The 23,348-nt window shown below is 41.8% G+C and overlaps 1 protein-coding gene across 1 annotated transcript; it reads right to left on the bottom strand.

Moving 5' to 3' along the window:
• Window positions 1–1,535: 1,535 nt before the first annotated feature.
• On the bottom strand, window positions 1,536–23,131 carry LOC138594507 (lysyl oxidase homolog 4-like). Its single transcript, XM_069665620.1, has 15 exons — window positions 23,053–23,131; window positions 21,926–22,194; window positions 21,178–21,833; window positions 20,312–20,523; window positions 12,789–12,827; window positions 12,480–12,687; window positions 10,769–10,949; window positions 9,120–9,274; window positions 8,851–9,018; window positions 8,031–8,193; window positions 7,700–7,943; window positions 6,749–6,864; window positions 6,228–6,364; window positions 2,681–2,792; window positions 1,536–2,581 (listed from the first exon to the last, which is right to left on the bottom strand). The coding sequence occupies exons 2-15, from the start codon at window positions 22,191–22,193 to the stop codon at window positions 2,511–2,513; spliced, it is 2,730 nt and encodes a 909-aa protein (XP_069521721.1). The 5' UTR covers window position 22,194; window positions 23,053–23,131; the 3' UTR covers window positions 1,536–2,510.
• Window positions 23,132–23,348: the final 217 nt, after the last annotated feature.

The following is a 23,348-nucleotide window of genomic DNA, read 5'->3' as shown; positions in this document are numbered from 1 at the left end:
TGGTTGCTTATGCCAGCAAGGGGACTCCACCAGGGGTATGGCTGCATCTTGGGCCCTTTCTAAAGGGATTTCTGTGGCGGATGTGTGCTCAGCTGTAAGCTGGGCTTCCCCACATACATTCATTAAGTTTATTTAATTGTCTGGACGCGGCAGCTCAGGATGTCACCCAGTCTGTGCTCTCAGCAGGAAAGTGATGTGGATTACGTCATCACTGCTGCTGCGTCAGGGCCAGTTTCTTTCAGTCTATCTGCAGGGGCGTCTCGGGGGCATGCTGATATGTCCTCATACTTATGTGTTGTATCGAGTGTACCAACCAAAAGGGAAGTAGATGTTATGCATATAACAAATGTTCCCCGAGGGAGGGAAACAAGGTACAACACAAGTCAGCCCTTTACTGCTTTTTAGCTCAGTGAAGTACAGTTTAGATTTAGGAGTAGAGGCTGCGCAGGGTCTTTTGTTCCAGGGGAAGGCGGGACTTCCCCTACCCTAACTATTCCCTTTACCTGACTACTAATTCTCCCTCTGCAGTCCGTGCCAGTCACACAGTAGATTATGTGTAAGATGATACTGCAAACTTAAAGGGTGACTATGTGCTTTGAGAAAAGATATTACAGATTCTTCCCCTAAAAATTAATGAAATGAATTCATCGACAATTAAACGCAACATTCCATTAAAAACTACTGATGGCTAATGTTTGCTAACATTAAACAAATTGCTTTTAATGGATATAACCGATTCAGTTTGCTGACTTTATGATTCTTCTCCACTGATGCTAACCTTACAACTGCATAGCATTTTAGCTAAATACAAGATAGTAGCTTAACATTACCATACCATACCATTGCTTCTGTTAGCAAAAGTTGAACAGCCCTGCCATGGATCAAATGTGTTGAAATGTATGATAATAAGTCTGATTAATTGTTGAAAGTCCTACTGATGAACATCACATGATGTTATCAAGGAGTTGTTTGTTATTAGGTTAGAAAGGTAGGATTATTTTATAATCCACATATAAATGATAGGTCATCACCATAAAGAATATGGCAGCCAGTCCAGCCAACAGTATCCCCAGGTGTCACTAAAAATCACATTTTACAAGTCTGTCACTCTTTGTTTATTCATTTGCCATTTTACTTTAAAGTAAAAATTCTATTATACTCCTACTAATAAAAAGGAAAATATAAGACCCAAGTCAGTTACATATTAATAGTATGGCCAATGAAAAATGATAATGTCAGAGTTTCCAGCACTTGTATGTGTTCATCGGTGGGAATGAGGTTGGAAACATCCATAAAACTCAGGCTAGCTCAGGCTCCTTTAAAAAAGATGTGAAACTTAGCTGTGTCTCAACTTCACTGTTTTTTTCCAAATCTGCTGAAGGTAGCAGCGGAGTCTAGATGCTGTTTTACAGACTGTCAAACTAGCATAAGCAGCCTTGATTGCTGTTAGCATTAGCTTGTAGTTTAACTATTTGTCCTCTGTCAGTTAAATTAGGGAATCCCTTTTACAATGTTAACAGATTCCCCAAAATCTTATGCAGAAACATTAGTCATCGTCTTTCTTCTTTGTTAGCAAACCCTGTTGTTAAATAACCATGCCTCAAATAAACATACAGTTTGTCAAGCTGACGTTTATTCTTTCACTACCATTACCAAGTACTGTTAAAGGCGCAAAAACGTGTTACAACCAGATCTCATCTGATGTAACCGATGGTAAACAAGTCAAGAACAAACAATTAAAAATATTTCTCATAATAAAAGTGACAATAAAAAAAAACACAGGCACAAGTTTCAACTCAAAATTACATTAAAATTCTGCATAAATTAGAGACCTAAAGCACAATATTCCAGAGAGGTAATATAAAACTGTACATGACAATACATTTGCAATACATTACAATATTTATTCAAATAAGGCAAAATAGCACCATGAAATTAAAAAAAAAAAATCATTCAAAATCAAAAACCACACAGTTGTAACAGGAAATACTGCATGTGTAATGTGAACAGTGAAAGCACAGGAAGCATGTACAGAGTTTGTAGACAGTCTGTACCCTGGGTTGATATTAAATGGATGACAGATTGACGATGTTCTGTAAAGGTAAAGGATGTGTTCTCATGTGCCTTCATGTCATTACTTTTTAACTGTGGTTATGTTTTGATCAAGGCTATTAAACTTGTAACACAATTCAAGACACATGTTTCAAATTATTAACTACTCTATGTATTATCATGGTGACATTATGCGATGGACAATTTTGGTCTATTTTTTACTTTTTGGTCCTCTCTTATTTCCACTCCTGTTGTTTCTTTGAGGAACAGTCAATGCTGGTGACAATCAGTCAAAGGATTGTTATTAGGTTCTCCGATACAATCCCAGTTCCCACCCTCTGACCCTCATCTTTAAGTTACTGGCATGTCATCTTCATTCACGCTTCTTCTCCTGACATGTTGAGGTGTGGTGAGGAGTTGTACGGTTGTTCTGTCCTTAAATCTGCTTGTGCCTTTATTCACAGGAAGTTGTTGGAGATCTGACGTTGGTGGTCAAACAAGTCCTCCACCTCGGCGCTGTAAGCATCACCTGACGAAAACAGACAAGGATGTGAAATGGAGCAACAAATCAGGACATATTGAGATGTTGAGGGGATAAATGTGCACTGAGAAATTCTTCACACTGTACCTGCATGGCATCCAAACATGTAAACTCGTGCTCCATCGTACTTGCACCGACAGCGCATCACATTGTTCTGGAAATCAGACTCAGCCATGTCTAAGGAAGGGTTGACCTCCACCTGTAAAGGAAAAAAGACTAGAGATAAGATGCTGCAAAACTGAAGTCTGTCTTGCTGTGCCAAAAAGTATCCATTTGATTAGACATGATTTATAAAAGTACTACTTTCTGAATATAGTGCTGTTCTTTTGTTATACGCAGAAGCTGCCAGTGTAAAGACACAGCCGATTCAGGTGTGTCATCAGGAGCACTGATATGTTGTATGAGTAGGGTTTTATCTTCTCTTGGCTGGTAACAAGATCCATATTAATATTAAGGTGGCGAAGCCCAGTGGCTGTAGTAGTTATGACGGAAGCATAGGATGTAGTCAGGTCAAGGACAAGACTTTTAAGCAGGATTAGTTTCCCGGGTAGTCAACTGGCATCATTCATGTAACAGAACTTCACTATCTGCTTTTATAGTTTCCTTGAAGAGCAGAATTTTGACCCAAACCACAATCTTTATTCCAACAAAGTAGTTTTAGCCGTTGATCACAAACAAAGTGTGCCAGTTTCACTACGTACAATTTATCTTAACATGACTATAAAGGGCTGGTAACGTTAGCCTGGTCTGCTGGTGTGTGCAGTTGGCCCCATCTAAATTCTAATAGCATTCTAATGGTAATGATGTCAACTGATAATTCAATGATCTGACAACATCAGATATGGATGACAGCTGTCCTCCACATTTCCATCACAACCCTCATGCAGATAAGGCTGACCCTTGCTTCCAAAGACCCTAGTTGTAATGGACTGGCCTATGTTTTGTATTTCACTGTATGCAGATGATATGTTATATTTGTCAACATTTTGAGTACGTACCTTTTTAATATATTAACATATCTCTGGATATATAATTAATAACAGATTAACTATCTGGCAAAAAGGATCCATCCCACAACACTGAATAATAAAGACAATTTTGAAAACAATCTTTTATATTGACAGGTTTCTTTGCAGAGTTGAGTATTTACAATGAAGAGGAAATTTAAACACTGCTGGATTAGAAGATAATTTATACTTATGCATGACATTAAAATGTGTTGCTCATTAACGCCATGATTAATCATTGACCTTATTTTACACCAAACAATGCTATGCTTTTATGCTTGTCAACTTTTGCCAATGCTTTGGGGAGTCCTTTTGTCTCAGGTTTTTCTTTAGATCTTGTTAATTCCAAGTTTAAGGATTAACTACAATCTGAGTGTGTTGCAGACCTGGCTTTGTGTCAGCTAAAATAGTAGTTCAGGATATTTAAAAATATGCTTATTCAGTATCATGAGAAGATAAAGTTCCAGGAATTGGTCAGCTTTAGCATAAAGACTCGCAGTATCAAGGCATGCAGTTTGCTTTTGTTATCAGTGTTGCAAAATATGCCCACAGGCCCCCTCAAAGCTCACTAACTTGCAAGTTACATGTTGTTTAAGGTGTGTGTATTAATATTTATAGTTTATGAAGTTCTTTATTGACAAGTCATTGATTTATCGCTCCAAGTCTAGACCAGGAACACTGCAAACACTGTTATTTTAATAAAGTTTGGGAACATCTCAAAAGGGAAACAGCTGGTTTTCCACAGAGCCAGCCAAGAAGCCACAGGATTATTGTTCTCTAACTTTCTATATGGCTCATGATATATAAATTCGGGAGTTCAAGAGATGCATGACATCACTTTCCACCGTTATCTCCATGAAGGGGGGAAAAAAAGGCCCAGAGATGCAGATGACAAATTTGGGTTGGATTTAAGTTGCAGCCTATCATTAGGCTGCAGCCATGGTGGGTTGCCATGGTTTGTTGTTTTCCGCACTGTCTGCCAGCCTGCCGTATATAAGAAAAGCACACAAATGAATTTTCCTGATGCACACATCAAACAGATAACTTGACCACATATTCAACAAAGCAACCCAGTTTCATTTTTTTTTGCATACAGTATAAATTTTGTGGTTCCAATTATATTTACAGACACATATTTAAGATGAAAAATATCCATCATTATTTTTCTTTTTATGTCATTTTAAGCCCAAATTTGGTGTCGAGAGGTTCATATTTTTTTTATCATTGCATGTTGGGAGCAGCCAATGATTTCAGCACATATTTTATAGGCCCGATGTAAAACACTATATTAACTTGGTGGCAGTTAAAAGCTCTTGTAATAATGTGAAACAAAGGGCCCACAGCCTGCTTTTACAGAACAATGAAAGGTCGTCACCGTCCTGTAAAAAAGAACGCGAGGTTGTGCAGCTGATTTTTAAATGACGGACCAATCAGGAGCAATCACGCTGAGGTGGACGTGACTCATCGGCTTAAATGTATGGTCCTAAAAATGGCTGCCACCCTGTGATTCTTGGTGAAGACTCAGAGAAACACCCAACTGCATGAAAGATGAGCGATCCGTGCCCTCCCTCCATCTCGTCTCTCACTTCTAACACAAATTTATGAGCAACCGAACTACGGCTGAACCATAATCACGACCACAAAGTGCTGCTGGGTCACATCATCATCGCAACAGTGCATCTCTGCTTTATGACATATATTTGGGTTTATCTCTCAAGACGTGGCTCGTTGCACATCTACAGACTCATACAGTGCAACCGCTCCTGCATGTAGTTTGCATGCAGACTACAAACATACACGTGCAAGCCAGACTTCAACATCTTGATTACTTGTAAACACCCAGAAAAAGCTGTCAGGAAAAAATAGAACAAATGACACAGAGGCATGACAGACGAGAAGGTCACCAAAGCAGATCGGATGTCTGGAAACAGACGAGCCATGTGATGCCCAACCAACAAACATAAAACTGACTTTGTCCAAATGTGATACGCTGACACAGCAGTTCCACTGCCAAAAAGCCTGTACTTTCTGGAAGGGTGGACTAATAGCAGGTCTACTTTCTATATAAAACCAGACTAAATTCACTTTCCTTAAGTATGCACACACCCTTAAAACTACATACATGCTGTACACCTGAAACAGCCAAGAGCCATTTAGTGAAATTACAGTCTTTTATCGCAGCTTTAATCTCACGTGCACCTTCAGATGTTGAAACACCAACCTGAGTGTTTTCTCTCTCTACTGTTTTCACTGTCATGCCTGAACGGAGAGGCTGTGTAAGCTACTGAAATTACGCTATTTCACCATGAAGATTGAAGTGCGGATTAGTATTTTCTCTGCCTTTTTATTGGATCCACCATTGGACAGTTATCTTGATCCGCAGCTGAGCAGACTTTATAAAGCCGTTTTCCCACTGGTAAAAACCCCCACTAACACCCGCTAACACCCGGCTTTTTGGCTTAGTGGGAAAGGCTACAATCGGCATTTAGAACCAGGTCAAATGACTCTGCAGTTATTATTACCTCGGCTCCGATCGCAATTGAAGGGAACACAAAAATCGGGTCAACACGTCCATCTCATACCCCTTTCCGAGACCGAAAAAAGAAAAAAGAGAGAGAAAGGCTAACCTGGAAGATGTATTCACCGGGGCGTACGTCTGTAACATCGATCCACTGGCAGTCAATATCGTGGCGGTAGGTGTCCCAGCAGCCAACGGAGATACCCTGCTGTCCCATGTTGTAGCAGGCATAGCGCTTATGAATACCTGGTAGAAAAAAACGCATAGAAACATGTAAGGAGACCTTAAGAGGAGAAGATGTAAATTTCCCTTGCTGTCAGTCGCTGTGCATTATAATTTCTACCAACAGCCTGAAATTATAACAACATGATTTAAAAACCAGGTCTTTTTTTAGGGCTTTGAAATGAATAGAAAGGATCTTCGCTGCATAAAGCTGTCTGTGTTTTGTAAAGCCAATATCAATTTAGGTTTGGCGTCTGATCTTACAGCTTGCCACTGACTTTGAATGCTCATTATGGGATTTGTGCTTTGCACTTTTATGTAGCCCTGCTTGTCACGATTCTGCTCTCGCTTCCACATTACCCTCCCTTACAGCAGATTTATGTAACATTAATGTGTCGTTTGTCTTACCATCAGGACAGTAAGTGTCCTCCAGACAGAAGCTGGCTTTGTGGCCTTCAGCAATCTTGGTGCCATTGAGGGTCAGCAGGTCATAGTGGGTGAACACCTCAATGCTGTGGTAGTGCCTGAGGATTGGATCACAATGGGATGATTAATGCATGAAGACGATAAAGACAAATGATGTTAAGTTATCAAAGAATTAGAGTGAGATCTTTTTTTGTTGACATATTCTGGCCTACGTCATCCTGCAGAAATTACATTGTATAAGCACAGGTTGATAGATAGATGTCAGTTTGGTGTTGCTCTTCTCTCATTACAGAATCATTCCCAGAACAGACTCTACCAAAAGTCAAACCATGTGTTTGCTGCTTGCTGAGGTAGTGATTGGGTTGCGGCTGACAGAGACACCGAGCTGTGCCTCTCGTTTTGGGACACAGAACCACAACCGCTGAGATAAGAAGCCAGGCTGAGTGCAGTCATGGTTTCTGACTGTAACAACCGGGTGACCAGTGAGGAGGATTTTTATTGTAAACATCATTTTGGAGGATAAAAGATTGTGTTTTTATTATGTTAAATAACAGACTTTGGTTATTTTTAGTCCAGATCTTAAAAGTAAATGGACTGTACTTATAAAGTATCGGTGGGATTTTCTGCACCCAGTGATCCCATCACCAAATTCTTAATACCCATTCATCTTTTGCTGCAGACGTCTCATTTTATGACCTCTGGTAGCAACTAAGTCTCTTTAAAAAGGTCCTTTTTCTTGTGCCACATGTAATGATGCCCAATGCTGTGCCATCGGGGTTGCAGCTTTTCTTTTCAAGCCAAACCCTGCAGCGACTAAACTCACCACACATTCTGCATCTAAAGGCGTGAAAAGAGCAGCTGTTGTTTCAAATGAAACCCCGAAAGCTCGTCTTCGTGACACAGCTGCTTGGAGTAAACACATCAATGTCCCACCTGTGACACTGATGCCATGTCCAGCTTTCTCTGGAGGCCAGAGGTCGGAAGTCAGCACGGCCCAGGTTCATGATACGGGAGGAGAATCGCAGCAGGCGGCGGTGTCCATAGGGCCAGTTCATCCTGGCTGCAGAGGAGGACAGGCAGTTCTCCTCATTAGCGCAGGTCAGCAGGTGCAGAGGTCGGTCCTCCAGATAGGCTGTCTCTTGGACGAGCTGGGCATCCAGCACAAGGTCAGGAGCAGCTACAGGGGTCAAGATTCAGGTTTAATTCCAGCCTCATTGCATAAAAAAGACAGCTGTGTTCACATGTTTGCTGGTTTTGGACTCACTTTCTACACACGTGACTCCCGCAGCCCTGCCATCTCCTCCTCTGGGACAGTAGACATTTGTGTTCCTCCGGCACTGCTGTATAGACATCTCAGTGCCGATGCAGTGAGTTCCACTTAGAACAAGCTCAGCAGCGTCTGAAGAACCAGGCCAGTACCATGTCTCCTGTGCAGAGACACAGAAACAGAACAAGTCAATCACCAATTGAAAGATTGCCTCCTGAAGCTGAAGTGTCCTTGGGCAAGCTAGGGAACCCCTTTGTGCTGGTAAGCAGCCCTCTCATTGTTTGTGTGAATGGGGTGAATGTGACATGTAGTATAAAGCCCTTTTAATGGGTCTAGGACTAAAAAGTCATGCTATAGAAGTGCAGTAAATTTACCATGTGAAAAATGTCAGAACTGAAGGAAAATAACAGCCTCTGCTATAAACAGAGAAACACCATTTTTTATAGGAGCTATCAGGACACATTATCACATTTTCCACACTTTTTCACGTTTCTAAAACTGCCTGTTAAATGTTCCCCGCAGCCCCCCCTCAAAACACACTCACGCTTGCCCTTTCCATGCACAGTTCTATTTTCAGTTTGTTTGCTCTGTGAATTTCTCCCGAACTCTCTTCGCCTCACTTTCCCTCTTTTATTTTTGGTGTGCTGGAAGTGGACGTTTGAGAAGCCTGTAATTTCCTCAGGCCTCGGTAATAACACAGCACAGACACACAAACAGCAGGCCGGCAAGAAAGAGAGGGGAAAAAGAAATATAGGAGCACACAGAATAAAAGCTGAAAGACAGAAACTAGTGAAAAACATCAACATATTCTGTTTACCTGGTGAGCTCTTGCGGCAAAGCCCAATCCCAGCTGACGACAGACCACCATGGCCTCGTTGATGCCCCAGTTCTCGCTGCAGACGGAGCCCCAACGTCTCGACCCTCCAACATCCATCAGCACCTCCACACGGCCCTCTGATGGCTCTCTTCCGCCTGCCAGACGAACCTGAGGGTTAAGGAAAGAGAGAGGGTTTTCTTGTCATTCAGTGAAAGCTGCTACACCCTTCTCTGTGTATATGTATTTATTTGTGTTTCAGTGTTTCTCACCGTTGCCTGCAGGCCAGTGTTTGGCACATTGCAGCGGACTGCCACATCCTGGTTGTGTTTGCAGGAGTAAAGCGGCACCGGCCTGAAGTGACACTCTGTAACAGACTTCTCCCTGCCTGTACACTGCACGCTGTTCATGTGGATGGGACCAGTACCTACAGAGGAAGGGAGTGTCAGTTGATTGATTCACATCTGTCTCACCAAACATAGGCTACGTGCTGGCTCGGACACACGCACATACACACACACACACACACGGTACATGAAAGACTCTTAAACCTGATGGCTCTGCAGCCACAGATGTCCCCAGAGTTGGATTAAAACCCCAGACATGATCGGGACCTCTGATGTGGCTCTGAAACTGAGCTTAGCCAGAGAGCCTTCTGTCTAAATTGCTGTATACTCAGGACGGAGCTGTATAAACCAAAATAGCCCCCAAACTGCCAAAATGGAGGAAAATCTTTGAACTGTTTGTGTAGGTGTGTGAGGACCAAGCTAAAGCCCCATGAAGCCCTATAATTAGGCCTTAAATAGCTAATGATGTCATCAAGTTGCTCTTCGCTTAATGCACTACCCATGAGCCTTCACATTACTTCTACTATGTTATATGTTCACAAAAGTCTGGTAAAGTGGCTCAAGACTTTAAAAGCCACAGTGCTCCAGTTTGACATTAACCATGTTCATTATTTAGACAAAACAGCCCCACAGCACCTACTTTAATAGAGCCCTAAAGTAACAATCAAGTGGTTTCCATGCATTACTTAATTAGCTAAAGTAGAGAAAAGGAAATGCACCCACCATTGTGGGACATGCTATGTGCTCATTTGTGCAGAAAGATAATGGGAGGAAATTAACGTGATTGCAGAGTAACTGCAGAAATTAGTCCAGAAAAAAAAGACAATAACTGAGTGTCTGTGTGAAAGTGGGCTCTATTTCCTGAGAAAATGTTTAACACTTTTACTGCTCGGCAGAGTAGTGGCTATATTTACATACCCAGAACAAAGGCAGTGCAAGAGCAATCACAATCTTGCAATCATGCTCAGCGATGATGGCCTGACATCCTGGTTACAAAGCTGCAGTAACTTTTCACATACAAAAGGTTTATTTTGACAACTACACATGCCATTGTTTGGGTCGCTGGAACCTCGTAATTGGTCATGGGTAGAGTTCCTTAACAATCAGCTTCTCTGATAGAAGTAGAAGTCCGACTGTAAACATTTTCTCTGAGTTTATTTGTCCGCTCGGACTCATGGTTCTTGGCGTGCTGCGTTTAGCAACAGATATTTAGCCTGAGAAGTGTTTAGTCTGAAGGATAAAAGAGCTAAACTGATCATGCTCACAGTGCATAGTGAACTTAGGCACTGGTACAAAGTCAATAGAACAAAACTGGTTATCAGATCAGTAACCCATGGTCCTTTTTATACTCTTTATATATATATATATGATTTAGATTATCTGCCCAGTATAGAACAAGAGGACAAATAAAGTCTCAGTAATATTTCTTTAAACATACAAACGTCTCCCTCTGTGACCTCACCATGGTGATGGTCATAGTGAGTAAAGCTTCGAAATGCATCACCAGAAAGACTTCAAAGCGCAGTTTGACTTAAGTACACTACGTGTGTGGCTGTTTATGCATCTGATTTTACCCTGTCCCAGCTGGGCCTTGGTTAGGGCCTCTTTGGCCGTCCCGAATCCCAGCTCCCTGCAGACCACGCTGGCTGCAGTGATGTCCCACAGGTGGTCACACACGGTGCCCCACTTCCCCTCCTTCAGCACCTCCACACGGCCCTCACCGATCCTGGGCCCGGCCTTCAGACGCACGACTGGCTGGAAGATTCAAACGAGAGTTCATGTTAAAATTGGAGATTAAGTTTGTAATTTATTTTTTATCACAACTGTTTTTGTCTCATTTTTATTTGTTGCAATTTTTTAAAAACTATTTAAGCTTTCAACAGCACCAAAGACATTTCTTGCTCATATAGGGTAAAAAAAAAGAACACACACTTTTTTCTCAACACGGAGCGAAAGACTGAAACTAGAGATTTGTTGATTTAATTGAATATTGGGAAATATGCATTTTCACTTTCTGGGTGAGAATGAGTTGAAAAAGGTTGAAACCACAGTTGGGAGATTGTTAGCTAAGCTTAACACAATGACTTAAATTGGGGAAAACAGCTAGCTATCCAGGAGCTAGGAACGCTTATGATGAATCATGCTACATTTGAACAGAGCCAGGCTAGCGGTTTCCGAATGTTTAGCTAACCAGCTTCTGGCTAAAGCCTCATAATGAACTTAGTGATTTAACAGTGCAAATGATTGTAATTTAACTTTCAATGTAGGTCATAACCATTGTTATAAGGATAACATGTTGTATTTCATCTTTTTGACAGGACCTTTTGATGTTTTGGAAATAAACTTAGATCTCTTCTGACTCTATGTGATTGGAAGAAGGTAAGACATATATCCTGACTGACTGAAGGTAACAAAATCCACTCTCTAGTGCCTCATCATTTTTTCTTTTACGAATAAGCGGTGAATATATTTAATTTATACACTATAAGACGAAGACGTGCAGTACTACTTGGGGCAAGGTTAGCTTTTTTTCTTCTAGTCTTTATGCTACGCTAATTACCTGGTAGCTAAGCTTCATCTATTTAGCTAACACAGACTTGGAAGAGGTATGAGTGACCATATTCACTTCGGGACATTTTCTTCTGATGTCACTTTCAGGGTCGGAAGCTAACATGTTGTTATGTTGTACTACTGTGTTTAAGTTTATGTGTAGTAAATGCAGCGTATCTAACAATACAACCATTTCACTTGTTTATTGATCGTCACTTACAAAACAATGAACAGTGAAAATCTGGATGGACCAGTGGCCCATATTTCGAAGTAAAAAAACCTATTTTATAACCCAGTAGCTACCGTTACACAACAGTAAACGTTAGCATTCAGCCTGCTAACTAGATAATATTACAATTAGCTGGGAAGTGGCTGAATGTTACTCAGACCAAACTACAGTTTGGTGTGTTACATAAGGTGTGAATTCCTAGTTAAATTTCCATAGTTAAGTTAATTTGCAAACACTTACGGGCCAACAGTATTGTTAGCTAGGACGTTACTGTGTATTTTTTCTTGGCTAACAGTAATGTTAGCTTATTTGTCAGATGCCCTACATTTATTCGACTTGAAACCTTGAACATAGAACAATATAGCAGCATGAGCTTTCCTGACTGTGACATCAGAGGAAAATGGCGACTGTGTACACATGTTGAATGCTCTGCAAGAAAAGGAGTAAAAAATATGATCTACTCTTCTAAACATTTTGTAATGTTTTACTTTCTCATCCACACTCACCGGCACGGTCGGTGGTGCAGGTACTCTCCCGTAGCGTGCAAACTGGGATCCGGGCACACAGCGGACCACGGCGTGCATGCCACCCCTGCATGGGACATCACTCCTGGGGATGGAGAGCTGTGCCTGACACTGCGACAGAGACATCTCCATGCCCTGACACTGCACCTTCTCCACCCAATAGGCTTTTTTACTGATCTGTGTCCTCAGCCTGGGAAAGAACAGAAAGAAAAATAACACTTTAATTTATCAAACTTCGCTTGGATAAATGTTATAAAGTTATCTCCTTCAAAGAGCAGATTTAGATTTTACCTGGAGTTTGAATCAGCTAATTTGGAATCCCACAGTTTCCTGTAAGAAAAAGAATATCACACTCGATTTGTTTTGGTCTGACTGCATCTTTACATCCAGTAGACTAAACAACCAGCATTCCCATACTCCCACAGTCTGCTCCTGTACTCCTCTTTCCTCCTCATCCTCATTTCTTCTCTTCCTTGACATCCCTACTCTTTGCTTTCGATCAAACCTAAAATAAACAAACTAAGAAACAACATGCTGGAAAGGGTGTGTTTGTAGTTAAACATAGCCCTCATGTAAAAGACAGGGAGCAAAAAGAAAGACTGAGATTTACAATAAGGGATCACATAACTCCCTCTTTCTTTCTTTCCTTCCTCTCAAATCACCACCTTCTTGTCATGACTTTTTTAGACCTTCCAATTGAACATTCATGGGTATTTCTGTTTCTGTGTTTGTCTATATGTCTGCAGTGGATGTCTGGTTTGGGGCATCAACGTGGAAAGAACCATAAATATGAATAGGCCACTACACATTAATCCCTGAGAGAAGCCTTATTGAGGTCTGCCAACTCCAACAGGGTTTTCTAAACTGTGTCGAGTTTGAAGGATATTACCTTAAACTAGAGTCAAATATTAAAGGGAAACATTGTGTATACACAAAGTGAGGCCCCCTACTCTCGGGCACACACACACCACATGCTAAAACCTAATAAAGAAAAAAAAGACAGGGATTCAATAAAAAGAATGATTCACTAACCAGGCAGAGTCTGGGAAGTGTCTCTCTCTATGACACACACACATACACATTAGAGCTGACCGCTTGCATCGGGCAGCGTGACCACAGACAGGTGCAGTGTGACTGACGCCCTTCATGAATGTGCCTGAATTAAGTGAGTCAGAACACCAAGTATAGACGGGATGAGAGTTTACTGTACGACCAGATTCATGATGCAATTAAATATTTGAGAAAACTAAAACGGGACATGTTTCCTCTCCAGGAGAACCCCAGCATCCTGCTATTCCACTATTATGCACATTAAATGAGAGATGTGTTTGAGTTGGAAGGGCCCATAAGGAAACCCACAACCATGACCCAGAAAAACCGCTGTATGGAACATGTGCAACACAAATCATTTACCGTCAGGCCAGACAGCGAAGGGATTTAAGGGAACTTTCCACCCTTAGATAAGCTTACACTGTTACATATCATTATGTTGTCATGTTTGCTGAAGTTGAACTGTGGAGATTGTAAGTTAGACCACCACTCTGGTCCAGACAACTGACCTCCTCTAGGAGATACATTTCTTTATTCTTCCTACCCTACAATAACAGACTCAAAGTGGGGAAATCTGCAAAGACCCTTGCTCTTCTTTGAGTCTTAGCTAAATTGAAATATCATGTTAAAATGATATGGAGAGTTAGCAAACATTCAACACATTCAGCAAACATGTAATCATTATTTGGTTTCCTGCCAACTGGTGAACGTATGTTGAATAGTCTCTCTCTTTAAGCTCTGTTTTTGGTCTCCACCTACTACTGAATGGTACTCGGCAAATGGACTGTACTATATAACTCTTTTCTCGTCCTCACACTACTCAAAGCGCTTTTACACTACATGTCACATTCACCCTTTCACAAACTGATGGCAAAGGCTACTATGCCAGTCTCCAATCACAATATATGGCTATGCCTTTGGGAGCAATTTGGGGTTCAGCATCTTGTCCAAGGACACTTCGACATGTCAAGGATCGAAAACCCCAACTTTTAGATTGAGAGACGACTGAGTCTACAACTGAGCCACACCCGCCCCGGAGAAAAGTATCTGGCTCTTTAGCTGACAAATGCTCCACTGAGTTCATCAGATTTTTTCGCTGTCAGCTGTTTGTTGTAGAGCAGGTAATGTTCAGTAGAGTTTTTTTTTTTTACTTGTAATCTACCTTCCTATCTTTCCCTTCTTCTTTCCTACCATCCTTTTGTTGTTTCATTTTCTTTCTCTATACTTTGCTTCTTCTTTTTTCCTTCCTTCTCCTAAAACTAAAGATACGACATCTGCAAGGGACTGAGCACATATCTGATTATACACTGATTATAAAGTACACACTCCTTAGCTGATGAGAAGTGACATACATGGCTTCTTTAAGAAGTGTGTCTATCTGTGTCTAAGCATGTCTGCACTGCACAGTGTGAAAGTGTTCCTTAAGTCAGTGTTAAATCAAAATTGCAGAGATAGGGAGGTGGTGGTGGAGGGAGGGGAGAAAGGGGGAGAGAACGCTACCCATATAATTGCCTGCTGTGCTTGGCAGTGTCTGCTGTGCGGTCGAGCAGTAGCATGTCGGTTCACACACACCAGACATGGAAATATGCACGTACATATCCAGTTTCCCTGCCTTGTCTCTGTAAAAAACAAAGCTCTTTAAAACCCCAGCATCTTTACCAAATTTTACAAGTGCATGCTGGGAAACACGGTCAACATCAAGTGATGTAAGAAGAAATCTCTGTGAACTGGGCAACTTTTATGAGCATCGCTTAACTTCACGGGAGGACGAAAAGCTTGTTCTTTTGGTTTTCACTGAGACACAGTTCAGTTGTCCTGCTGAGAGCTTAAATCCGAACGAAATTGGATGTTGCTCTTTGTCTGGACAGACAAACAAGTTGGAGCGGAGTTAAGGCTCGTTCAGTCTTTTAAGGAGAATTAAAGGAAGGGAAGTGAACCACAGCATCAAGCCTCAGGCACGACTAACAGGTTGTGACTGCAGCACAGCTGAACCCTTTCAACCAGGAAAAGACTGTCTTACTTCTCAGCATCTTCAGCTCATTGCCAGGTTTTTTATGCAACTCTGACCACACAATACCATAATGCACACAGGAGAGAGAAGCTGGCAGTCAGATAACCTGTTATTATGTTGCATAAATGCAAAGCTACCTGACGGCAACAATTGCACTCTCAGGAGACAGCAGGATGCAACACTGACTGCACAACAGCCTCTAGACAGTCCCATTAACCTCAATGGAACGAAAACTTAAAGGGGTCATAATGATGTACTTTCCATGAAATGTGGGTTTTAGTATAATTGCCACAAAGGCATTAAAAGTCTTAAAAAAAGAAGAAGCTGTGACTGCGGAGGAGAGAAGGAGCAGGGGGGTCAAATTAAATTAGAAGAACTGAAGTAGTTACAGTCAGCCTCAAAGAGAGTGTGGATGTGATGAAACAAGGGAGCTGGGAAATAGCTTAAAAACTTGCCTTTTGTAAGAACAGCATTTAAACATCTGTAAAAATGCGCTGAGCAACTTAACAGGCCAAGACAAAGGCAGTCACACACACACACATACACACACAAAAACAACCACATGACCATAGAGAGAAGTGCTGACACAGCAAAGGGTGGGCAGTAGCTTCAGTTGAGAGAATATTCTAGATTAGAGGACCTCTCTGACCATAATTACAGCCGTTACAGTGGACACAAACTCAGAACGAGAGCAAGAGTGGGCCACAGCCAGAACAGTGGGTACCACTGGGAAGTCTTCACTATTATCATGTACGGAACAATAAAAACAGGAGTCTACAGCCTCACTAGCTGTTGTTCAAACTGTACCGAGTGCTTTGAGCAATATGGTCGCATTACTGTGTTGACATGACTGCTAACATGCTTTGATCTTTAGAAGGTATACAGGTATACTGTTTGCCATATTTACCATTTTATCATACAGCACAACTGAGGTTGATGGGAGTTATCATTACTCTTATGAGTTTTTGTCATAACCAATGGTGCTGGGAGAAAAGTTATGGAATCCTTAAATATGTTACGCTTTATCCTGAGGAGGACTTGAATGGCTGTAACAAATTCCATGGCAATCCATCCAACATTATGGAGGAATGTAGCTCAAAATATCATCGTTAAAGGCATACGGTACACCCTCATGAACCATGAATCTCCATAGAAAACCAATCAGACAGAGGTTGAGTTGTCAAGACATTTCGGTCAAAAATACAAATGTCAACCTCATGGTGGCTGTAAAGGAAAAGTCAGGGGATCGGCAAAATCAGAAGAATTCATGTGATGTCTGTGAAAGATAAATGTCCTAATGTACCATATTTTGAGCCTGTCCATCCAGGAAATATTGGAAAACTTTGAACTGCTGGTGCTGCCAGTCAGGGTATCACCAATGTTTCTAGGATTGATCCTCTGGGGATGTTTGTACCAAATTTCATGGCAATCCATGCATTAGTTGTTGGGAAATTTTTACAAAAAAAAGCCAAAATTTCAACTACACAGTGGTGCTAAAGCAAAAGGAAAGTCAAGGAATAACCAAGTGGGATTCAGCCTCTTTCGAATATAGTCATCCATTCCAAATTTTAAACCCAATCATCCTATGTTTGTTTTTTTTTTTGTTTGAACCAAAGTAATTGGCCAACTGGCCAACCGACCATTATTGCAAGCTACAGCCATGCTACTAGTCAAGCTAAATATGGCCTTTTTTTTGCTTGGTGGATACATGTCTCAATTTCAACCTCAGGAAATATTTTTCAAATGTGCAGTCCAACATAAATATCTTCTTCAAAATATGTAAACACATGTGGCACCAGATGTCAAAGATCCACCTCATGCTGGTTCTTTCTGGGGGGAAAAGGGTTCTTCTTCCCTTTGCTGTTTACTTCAGATAAAATTGGCTGCTCCATTCATCTCCCACGTAGCTGGGTGGAGGTTAACAAAAAACAAACAACATTCTCAGGCCTGGTCCAGTCTTTACACAAGCGGCTGGTTGGGTTCTTGGCACAGAAATATGATGTTTCTCCGGACAACTCTAGGGTTGTTTTCAGAGTTGTTGTCCCCATTAGCATTAGATTTAGAAAGTGAGCATGATAGACAACCAGACTTGGACACCTTCTTGATAAGGTATTCACTCCATCTTTGACTTAAAACACTCAAAGGACTCACTTATTTACTTAAAGTGAGGATATTTGGTTAAAAAGGAATATTCTCACATGCCTGCATCTGACCTACATAACTCTGGCCTAAAGAGATAAGACATTATGAGAGAGTGGTACTCATTGACAAATGGTTGTGATCAGGGCAGCTGAGGAGAAGCAGCCAGGACACAAGGGGTAATTATTGGCGGCATTTGAGACAGATGGTGGAAGTCAGGCCAGTGGTCAGTACAGTCGTCCTGTTAGCCGAGCCATAAAAAGACCTCTGTGGGCAGACGGACTGACACACAGAGGGTTGTGTTCTTGTCTGAACAAGTGTGTGTGTTTATTTTCGTGTGCACTTGGAAGTCTCGTAAGATGCTCTGCGATGAGGTTGGAGGGAAGGACGCATTAGCATCTGTGTGTAAGTGAGGCACTGGGGTTTTGTTGGTATGTGCGTAATGGCTTTGAAGGTTCATGTAGGTGCTTCAGTGGGTATTTATGACTGTAGTTAGATGGATGAGATGGATTTATAGAGACAAAATTGGCACAGCAGCCTGGCATTATTAGTTGATGAAATGATTTTGTGTTAGAGGGACGACAAAGTATTAAAAGCTCCCTTTGCTACAGAGCTTCTGGACTAGGCTTTGTTATTCAATGGTTTCTGTACAGTAAACTACATTTTCATCTAGTAGGCTAATACCTAGTAAAATATTAGCACTTGTGTTTTTTAACTAAGAAAACACCTATACTTTTTGGTTGGTATTTAACAGCTACAGGTCCCATGCAGCTGTAGTTGATAACCAATTTAACTTACAAATGGCTAGCTAACAAACAAAAAGGTTTAGTTGTGTGAAAAAGAACTTGCCTACAGTAGCCTACAGTAATACTGTATACCTATATTTATTATACCTGACATTTTGAGTTTTTTTGCCTAGTTGTGGGCAGCTGAAACAAGCTGTGAACACAACAGAGTTGTCACCCTTTTAAGTTGATATGGTGAATGCCATGTTAGCTAACAGTTGCCTATTTGCACAGCCAGCAGATATGTAGCAACATTATCGTTCATATGTTGTTCTCCTCCTAATATTATATCTGCCTTGGTCTCACATAACTCCTTAGGGTAATATATTTGGCTCTAACACTTTGCTAGCCCTTTGCTGACAAGCTAGCTGCTAGCTTTGTCTGTTTTTTGGTGCTGGATTTGAACTGTTCTCTGTATCAGACAAACACACAAAAAACTAAAGGATGACCTAAAAAGACACTACACTGTTTTCTCATCACACAAACCCTTTCACACAGAAAACAGGAGTAGCTTTTCAGAAAGACAAAAAGAAATCTAGTGAGCTACAGATGCTAGCTAAACTCTCTAGCTGTGTCCCAATCCAGGGGCTGCAGCCTTTGAAGGAGGCGGTCTATAGAGGATGTACCATTCTAGCCTGCGTAGACCGTTAAAGCCGAACTGAAATGAGATGGTCTTGTCTACAGAAGATTTCCTGTTTGTGTCAACAGCTGTTTCCGCCCTTACCCTTGCTTCATCAAACGCTGTTCCTGTTGCCTAGCAACAGGTAGCTAGCAGGCTAACAAGCTAGCATAACTAACGTCACGTAACTTAACTTAAATTATTTTAAAGACAAGTTATTTCAAGGGTCCTTTCGTTTTTTAAACATGTGTGACGCTAGTTATTTGATTGAGTTGAAACCAAAAACTATATTCTATTCTAACTATACTTTATTCTTTGGCCGCGTTAGAGTCAGGCAATGACTCTGGGGATACGTTGAGTCGTGAAGGATGCACTCGATTCATGGCCCTGGAAAAGGAGGACGCATTTGTCGGCCGCATCTGAAGGAGCCTTCAAATTGGGACAGCCTTTGACGCACCGCTGTGACGCAATTGGCCTTGAAGACTTCAACCAAGTCTAGTTGCCTTTTGGATTAAACTTAGAATGACCTGGATGATTAAGGACCTTCACAGAGACACAGCTTTTATTGTTGTCTAGCTAGCTTGAAATCATGTTGCTGCTTAACTATAGAATTCTGCTGTTAAGTGATTTATAAACTATGGATATAATTTGTTGTTTTGATAGAGACATACAGACAGATTACATAGCAATAAATATTTAGTGTTCCAGGTTGAATAGAAGTGAGTCTTCAGACTTTCAGACTAAAGTAAGTGCTGCTGCACACACTTTACTAGGGGGTTCTTAATTATAGGATTAGAAACCATGTAATGGAGGTTTCATGAAAAGACACACACCATGATGATGATGATGATGATGATGATGATAATCTTGTAGTCTGGATCTGACATTAATAACATACTCTCTAAGTCTATTTTAAAGGTCTCTATTGAGGCTAACTCAGCCTATGGGACAGACAGGCCTGGCGGACAGTCGGGCTCGGCTCATGCCACAGTGGACAAGTTGAGCCAAGTGTGGTTTTACTAATGACAGCAGCAGTGGTTAACCTCTACTACGGGGGGGATGGAACAGCTATCCTTGGAGGGATGTGTAGTCCACCGCACTTTCCATCACTTTTATAATAACATACACACACACACACACATATACACACACTCTCTTTTTCTGTCTTCTTCCTCCTCATTTACTCTGCTGTGTCCACTCACATACTCACCTGTAGGCGTTTTGGTCAAATGTTTCAGCGGCAGGGAATCCTAACATGCCACAGACAACACGGCTGCTGCTGAGGTCCCAGCCCTGGTTACACACATGACGCCACCTCCCAGCATGCTTCACTTCTAGAACTCCTTCTGTCACCAGGCCACCATGGTTGCCGGACAGCACAGGCCGGAGACGAGCCTCCTCTAAGTGAACCCTGTCAGATCCCTGTCAGAAAAAATACAGTTTTTTAAAGATCATTAAAAATTGATGGAAGTTCTCTCCTAAATATAATAAAAACCTTCCTTCTTTGCACTGCCAAAGAGAAGAAACAGTCCTATTCACACTTTCTGAAGGCTTTTACCTCAGCCTACATCAACCAAGCTCTTGTCATGCACACTAAAAGAGGATTAACTTGAGACAATAAACATGACTATGTTTAACTTTATACCGCAGACAGCACACAGTCGAGAGACGATTAACATGATAAGTCTTTAATCATCACTCTCTCTAATCATCCATATTATGTGGGCAACAGGAAGGAAACTAATACTTTGTTTAATGTGTCAGGAATTTGTCATGATGATTACAAAATGTTAAAGAAACTGTAAAAACAAAAACAAAAACAGTTGCAATTTCCTTTGCTTAGACTTTCTTGCACGTTTGAAGGGTTGGCGCTGTAGATCTTTGGGTTGGGCCTATTTAACTTAAAGCCTTTATGCTGCTGGATCTGGTTTAAGGTTTGTCTCTAATTATAGATGTCCACTTTCCTGTGGCTCCACAAATGAAATGTATGTATGTATGGAAGTATGAATAAACCTAAATTTGGCTACTTCACTGGACTGTACAAGAAGTTGTGTGTCTACGTGTGTGTGTTTTTACCTGTGTGTACTGCGTATCAGTCTCCAGTCCCATGTCTGGATAAACAGGCTCTGGTTCAACATGGTTCCCACTGAGCGACTGACGCCTGTCGCTCCTCCGCCCGGACTGGCTTTGGGCCTGCCTGTTTACCTGTCCCTCTGCCTCTCGTCTCACTGCCTGTGGACTGGGCCTCACTGTCTCCTGTCTCTGCCTGTAGGCTGCGCCGTTTGCCAGATGTGAAGGTAGCTGGTGCCCTTGTGGCAGAGCTGAGCTAGATTGCAATGTCGGTCTGGAACCTCCTCGATGTCTTCGCAGGATCTGGATCTCGTGGCCGTTTTCCTGCGGTGAGATGATGCTGCGACGGGAAGAAGTTGGGTTCCGATTGAGGGCGATTTCATGGCCTCTTGCAGGAGCAGAGGAGATGTGGGCTGGGGCTGATGGTGCAGCTGGAGGAGACAAAGATCGAGGTGGAGGGTTTCTCTGTCTTGACTGTTGCCTGGAGGATGAAGGAGCTGGCTCTGAGGGGACAGGAGGGCTGCCGGTTCTCCTTTCTGAACTGCAAATGACCCCCAGGTCCTCAGAGTGGGTGCAGTCATTGATTCCCCAACCATTGGAGCGACATTCTGCGATAGAGAGCTCTGTGCCCTTGCAGCGAACATTGTCCAACCAGATCAGACCTACCAAGTGAGGATGAAGAGTCATTAAATGAACAGAAATACAGGATTTATCATTAACTTGATCAACGCTAAACATTATTTGTTGGACATACCTTGACCCTCACCAAACTTGGCACTGTGCGCCCATGTTAAGCCGCGTCTGTAGCCAAGCTGTCTACACAGCACATTGGCCAGATTAAGATCCACCTCGTCATCACACACTGTGCCCCATGCACCATTGTAGAACACCTCCACACGTCCCTCGTGTGCACCGCGACGGCCCACACCAGCTAGACGCACATGCACCTCCTGGGCAGCCAGCGGAGGGGGGCAGAGGAGAAGCAGGAGGAGGAGTGTGGACAGGGAGCTGAGGCACAGCATCCTGAAAGCACAATCGAGAAGGCTGATGAGAAGGTTAAAAGAGAGAGGTTAAACAGTACAATGAACAGAGGATGTACGTAAAGCAGGAGCCCCTAAATATATACGCACATGTTACCACAAAAATCCAACAAATCACACAAAGCCATGAAGCTCACATTCCAAACTGTGACAAAACATATAATTAGAAACTCCTCTTCTAACCCTGTTGGGACATTCCACAGTAAAAGGAAAGATTGATAGATGTTATTATCCTTTAAAATAATCAGAGTCATTTACAGGACAGTTAGAGGCTTGAGAAACGCAGCCGTCAGTCTGAACCAGTGAGAGCGCAGGGAGTAATAACCAGAGCTAAAAGTAGCCTCTCCATCCAGCCAACGGAAACTTTGGCTCTCCGCAAACCCTCAAGCTGAGCTGCATGCCTTCAGCCAACAGACACAAAAGCAAATAAACACAGCCATAAAAATGTTCTCACACATAAATAAAGCAGCAGGTCTGCGAGTGTGAGAGATACTTTGGTTAAAGAGCAATGATTAATTCATCTTTGGAGCTGCGTTTAATAACTAGAGGGAGGCAAGTGGAGAGAAAAGGTGCAAGAGGAGAGCAGATCTGGAGGATGAGAGAGACAACTTCATCCATTTAGGGGTCAAATTTTGCTTACTATACACTGACATGCAGCAGTAAAAGCAATTATGTGTAAATAAAATGTAACAGGGATAAATTAAGGTTTTTAAAGAAAAGATTAAAGTAATAAATAAAATAAAAAAGAGTGGATGAAATCTTGGATTTTGGAGGACAGAGTGCACAAACAAATAATGAAATAAAGAGGAGAAGAGGACAGATTTCCTGAAGTGTCACTCACCTCTCTGTTGGTCTCAGCCTGGAGTCACTGAGAGAAAGAATGGACAGAGCACTGGAGGAAAAGAAGGCAGCGAGTCTGGTCCTGCTGTCCCTCTATTCTCCTCTCCTCCCTCCCTCTTTCTTTTTCTGTCACTCCCTTAGATCTGCTGCTTCATCCATCCCTCCCATTTTCTTTATTTATGCAACTTTTTTCTTCGTCTTTTTTTCGGGTCACATTTGAAGAAGATGTGGAGAAAAAAAAACGGAGCAGGGAAATCACTTAAAAAAAGAAAAGAAGACAATCTAAACTTAAATGAG

The sequence above is a fragment of the Semicossyphus pulcher genome, unplaced genomic scaffold, assembly GCF_022749685.1.
Source record: "Semicossyphus pulcher isolate SPU_LCO1_2020_fin unplaced genomic scaffold, fSemPul1.0.p SCAF_17, whole genome shotgun sequence".
NCBI classification, from domain to species: domain Eukaryota; kingdom Metazoa; phylum Chordata; class Actinopteri; order Labriformes; family Labridae; genus Semicossyphus; species Semicossyphus pulcher.
The sequence above is the reverse complement of the archived record's forward strand: the minus strand, read 5'-3'. Positions and strand labels throughout refer to the sequence as shown.

What these genes read in the sequence shown, in the direction of transcription:
- LOC138594507 (XM_069665620.1), bottom strand. Translation starts at nt 22,193, where the DNA reads ATGCTGTGCCTCAGCTCCCTGTCCACACTCCTCCTCCTGCTTCTCCTC. An exon ending in CAAGTTTGGTGAGGGTCAAG is followed by an intron (nt 21,834 to 21,925) that starts GTATGTCCAACA and finishes CTCACTTGGTAG; the next exon opens with GTCTGATCTGGTTGGACAAT. An exon ending in TTTGACCAAAACGCCTACAG is followed by an intron (nt 12,828 to 20,311) that starts GTGAGTATGTGA and finishes TTTTTCTTACAG; the next exon opens with GAAACTGTGGGATTCCAAAT.